At 37.1% G+C, this 5,000-nt stretch overlaps 2 protein-coding genes across 2 annotated transcripts in view; both read right to left on the reverse strand.

Annotated features, from left to right (window-relative positions):
• LOC307250755 (suppressor of tumorigenicity 7 protein homolog) overlaps positions 1 to 27 on the reverse strand; it is a 67,298-nt gene extending 67,271 nt beyond the window's left edge. Inside the window, 1 exon segment of the mRNA XM_080027930.1 lies at positions 1 to 27. This exon segment is cut by the window's left edge and continues 65 nt beyond it. The gene's annotated coding sequence lies outside the window, so the exon portion shown is untranslated.
• Positions 28 to 1,869: 1,842 nt separating this feature from the next.
• LOC307250758 (F-actin-capping protein subunit alpha-2) overlaps positions 1,870 to 5,000 on the reverse strand; it is a 28,800-nt gene continuing 25,669 nt past the window's right edge. The window contains exons 8-10 of the mRNA XM_080027933.1: positions 4,889 to 4,960; positions 4,125 to 4,187; positions 1,870 to 3,157 (exon numbers count right to left, since the gene is read on the reverse strand). Of these exons, the coding sequence (XP_079884059.1) occupies positions 3,017 to 3,157; positions 4,125 to 4,187; positions 4,889 to 4,960 (276 nt within the window). The 3' untranslated portion in view covers positions 1,870 to 3,016. The remainder of the gene's footprint in view (positions 3,158 to 4,124; positions 4,188 to 4,888; positions 4,961 to 5,000) is intronic.

A 5,000-nucleotide genomic window follows, 5' to 3' on the forward strand; every position in this document is an offset into this window, starting at 1 on the left:
TGTTCAGCATGTGTGTGTGTAGTATCCTCCTTTCCAAACAGCAGCACCAATGTGTGTGTGTCCCGGTGCCCGTGTGGTGTATACGTGTCTGTAAACGGGGCAGGCTAACGTTAAGCTAACAGTATAATAGCCACCGGTTTACTTGCTTGCTGCTAACCTGGACAGTTATCTCGCGTCGCCGCCAGATGTCACTGTAATTTAACTTTACCTGGGTTCTTTCTCTCTCTTTCCAAGGCAACAGACACTCAAAATGGATCATATAATTTGATTTCATAGTTTTGATCCATGTTAAAAACTGAAAAAATGCATAAAAAAGTACACGCAACCATAATATTAACCTACAAAGTGACAACGGGCATTGTTTGTCGGCTGTCAACAGCAGTCTTCTGTCAAACTTTAGAGGCTGCTACTGCGCATGCGTTATTATTCTGAACACCCTGTACACTTTATTTGGTCCATGTGTACAGTACATCACGCGCAGACCACATTTCTATTCTGTTTATTTTATAGCTTAAGTGTTAATGTCTTTCCACCCAGGTACTTAAAAACACATCCTTAAAATTATACACACACACACACACACACACACACACACACACACACACACACACACACACACACACACACACACACACACACACACACACACACACACACACACACACACACACACACACACACACACACACACACACTCTCTCTCTCGCTCTCTCTCCCTCTCTACTATTAAGACTCCTCGACCAGCCTTAGGGTCAACATTCATTGACACGTTGACATAGGCCAACATTGTAATTCCCCAGTGTTGATGAAAAAAAATCTGGTAGCCTATTAATACACAGCCTAGGCTCTGTAAACTGGTATCCCAAAGGTATCAAAGGTATCCCACCTTAGCTAGCAAAATCCCTGGTTTACAGGACCTAGGCTGTGTATTCACAATGGATTGTTTTCAGTGCACACACACACACAGTACATACATGAGATATTCACTGATTTTCTCAAAACGTAATTTTGACAAGCATTCTACAGAATCACTGACTACACCTTTAAAGACTTATGATTCTGTGTAGTATAAACTTAAAGGTGCAGTGTGTAATATGACATCATCAAGAAAGTTCTACTAAGTTCTAGAATGCAACACTCCCTGGGTAACCCCAACCCTTTTGAATAATAACAGAAGCTACAGTGGCCTTCAAGGACAAGAACAATTCTACATTTTAAAACAATGCACCTGATGACATTCCAACCAACATGGATGCCTCCATAAGACCTGCCTGCTCAATGTACAAAATGTAATATTAATATTTGTAATTCTCCGCTCAGGAGGATAATTCAGATTATTGGCAGAGGTGATTTTACACCAATGAGGACATATTTATGAATGAGGATATTGATTTTAGCTAATACATTACTTAAAACGTTACACAGTGTCCCTTTAAACAAAATATAAACTAAACAAAATTACATGATTTATTTGTATTAGTTTATCATGTACTGCAGATGTGAGGTCTCAGAGATCTCCAATGTATACAGGTCTGGAAAAAATTAAGAGACCACTCCAAATGTTCAGTGTCTCTCGTTTTACTATTTAGAGGCATATGTTTGAGTAGAATGAACATCTTGGTTTTATAATATAAACTACTGACAACATTTTCTACCAAATTCCAATAAATTTTTTTTTGTCATTAAGAGCATTTTTCAATAAGTAATGTAGAGATGAAGATTTGAGAAAAATCCAGACTGGTCTCTTATTTTTTTCCAGAGCTGTATAATATACATATTTTTTTTTAATAAATACTCCTCGATTTTGACTTTATTTTTTCATTTCTGTGTCACAGTAAAATGGTGTCAGAAGTGATGAGTGAGTCGGTAAATAGAAAATTTTTCATTTAATGCAACATGATTGTGACTGAATTACAATTAAATCTCATGGAAATAAAACCACCATAAACTTGACAGACAGGATGTTTTTTTTTTTTCATACAGGTATATATTACAATGTGCCTTGGTTTAATATAATACAGTCAGGTTCAGTTGTTGATTGTTTATTAATAAAAATAAGCACTGAAGGAGAGAAAGAAGTGATACGATTTTTAGATTTTATTGTAAATTGGACATTAATGCACATTTTACTTATAGCGACTGTCTGATGTTAATTAAGCTTTTGTTATGTGGTCTCGCTCGCTATGTGAGAGTTTCGGAGTCGAAAAAAAAAAGGCAAATTTTTGCCGAGAGCATCGCAAGCTAGGGGGCTCTTGCATTGCGGGACAAACTGGTGAAGGATAGTACCAAAATGAAGGGGATAAGGTAACATTGGAGTGACTGCTTTGCTTGTGCCGAAGTTACCAGTCAATAAACACAAATATTTTTTGATTTTATTTTGACCGTATATGGGACATTTAACCGTGAAGTGAAGGGAGTCTCTCTCTTGTCTTAGCTCTTTCCCAAAATGTCAACAAAATTCTCCCAATTTTTTTTGTTTTTTTATAACCGTCATCGCAAAGTTTTGCATTTAAAAAAAAAAAATCAGGTTTAAAAAAAAAGGCGTGGTCTCACCGACACAATAAATATTGCACACAAGAAGTGATATTGTATTTCATCATATAATAAGGCTGTTTATTATTTTTAGTTTTTTTTTGCATACACAAGTATCTGCTGCTCATTTTCCTATGTCTTGTAATATTTCCTCAAATTACATTTTTCCCCAAAATAGGATTTAATTTTTATCGTAGATTTTATTTTATACAGACGAGTTGCCAGCGTGTGTATAAAACCACAGTAACATCGATAAAACTTAGACATCCGTTTTGTGTAATGTGGCGTCTTTCTGTGAGACCAAACCTTTCTTCAAACCTGTTTTTTTTTTGTTGTCTAATTTCTGTACAAAGACGATACAACTATCCAGTCATGCAACGTTGTTTGGTAACGGGTTTAAGGGGGTAAGGGTTTTTCGGGGGGGTATGGGATAGGGGGGGGGGTAGGGATATGGGGTTGTCTGTTTTTGTTCTGCGTTGTCTTTTTAGACGTTCTGCATTTCTTTGCCGATCTTGTAGCTCAGGATCTTGTTCCAGTCGATCTTGGTGCGCGTGACGGGGAGCTGGCGGCGTAAGGCTTTGAAGGTCGTGTCCGACATCGTCTGGTAGTTCTCGTTGATGGCCGTCTAGAAGAAATAAACAACGATATGAGTATTTTGAAATGTTATTAAGATAAGATAAGATAAGATATACTTTATTCATCCCAGCAGGGAAATTCAGATGCTACAGCAGCCAGCATACACAGAACACAACACAGCACATATAGGCCTATCCCCACCCAAACATGAGCATACATACATTCATTTGTACAGTACGGTTTGTATGTGTATTGTGTTTGTATATTTGTATTTTTTTTTTTTTGTATTATTCTTGTTCTTGTTGGTGAAAAAAAAGGAAAAAACAATAAATTAATTGAAAAAAAAGAAAGAAAAAAAATTCATATGAAATTTCCGTTTTTTGTGATTAGTATGAAAACTATTTTTCTGCAAGAGGCTGAATTTGTAGGATGACAAACCCTAACATTCACTTTTTTTTGTATGTTTGAAGGCTTTTTACTACATTTATTAGTATTATTACAATTCACGCGACTAATTTTTTAGTGAAACGGTGCGTTACTTGACTAAAATTATTAGTTACTTTATTAGAATTAATATTTTTTCCGATTTTAAAAATGTAACAAATCAGTTAAAGGTGCAGTGTGTAATATGACATCATCAAGAAAGTTCTACAAAGTTCTAGAATGCAACACTCCCTGGGTAACCCCAACCCTTTAGAATAATAACAGGACAAGAACAATTCTAAATTTTAAACAATGCACCTGATGACATTCCAACTATGACACTTTCAAGATGGCGGCACTAGGCCTTGGTCCAAAATATGCAGAAATATGGACATATGAGACCCTTTCTAAGGGAAAAAATAATAATTAAAAAAAAAAAATTCAGCTATTATGCACTAAATTAAATGTACTTATGGATATTATAATTACTTTCTACAAAATCTGCTAGGAAATAAAACCCAAAATTCTACACACTGCAGGTTTAAATATATAACACTGGTTATGTCATATTCATTTCACATATCTCCACACACCTGATAATCGTTCTCTGCAGCCTCCATGATCTTCACAAACTCCTTTGCAGTCGAAGCCTCGTTCTGAGAGACGACAAAACACACAACGAATTTCAGAACAGAGGAAAAATTCGGCACATTTTCAGGAGATTAAAACCATCTTTGCATTGGACTGGGTAACAAGTACAATTCACCATCAATAAATACAACTAATACTGAGACTACGGTATTATATGAGATCTTCAGTTGCATCTGAAATGACTGGAATGGCTTGATTGGAATTTGATGACGGCTGTAGATTTTATATTTCCAGAGGTTAAGTTACATCCTTTCAACATTCCTTATACGTCTGTGTACAAACATATATACCACACACACACACAGACATTCTCTCTCACACACAGACACACACACACACACACAGACACACTCTCTCTCTCACACACACACACACACACACACACACACAGACACTCTCTCACACACACACACACACAGACAGACACACACACAGACACTCTCTCACACACACACACACACACACACACAGACACACAGACACTCTCTCACACACAGACACACACACACAGACACTCTCTCACTCTCTCACTCACACACACACACACACTCTCTCTCTCTCTCTCTCTCTCACACACACACACACACACACACACACACACACACACACACACACACACACACACACACACACAGACACTCTCTCACAGACACACACACACACTCTCTCACAGACACACACACACACACAGTTGAGTGGTACTCACAGAAATTGACATGGACTCCTGGACCTCCTTGTGGCTCACCAGTTGAACGTTTCCATCTTCATAGTAATGAACCTGGAACAATGAAATGTTTAGATTCTCTTCACCGCAAACA

This window comes from Ammodytes marinus, assembly GCF_949987685.1.
Source record: "Ammodytes marinus genome assembly, chromosome: 5".
Taxonomy (NCBI): Eukaryota; Metazoa; Chordata; class Actinopteri; order Uranoscopiformes; family Ammodytidae; genus Ammodytes; species Ammodytes marinus.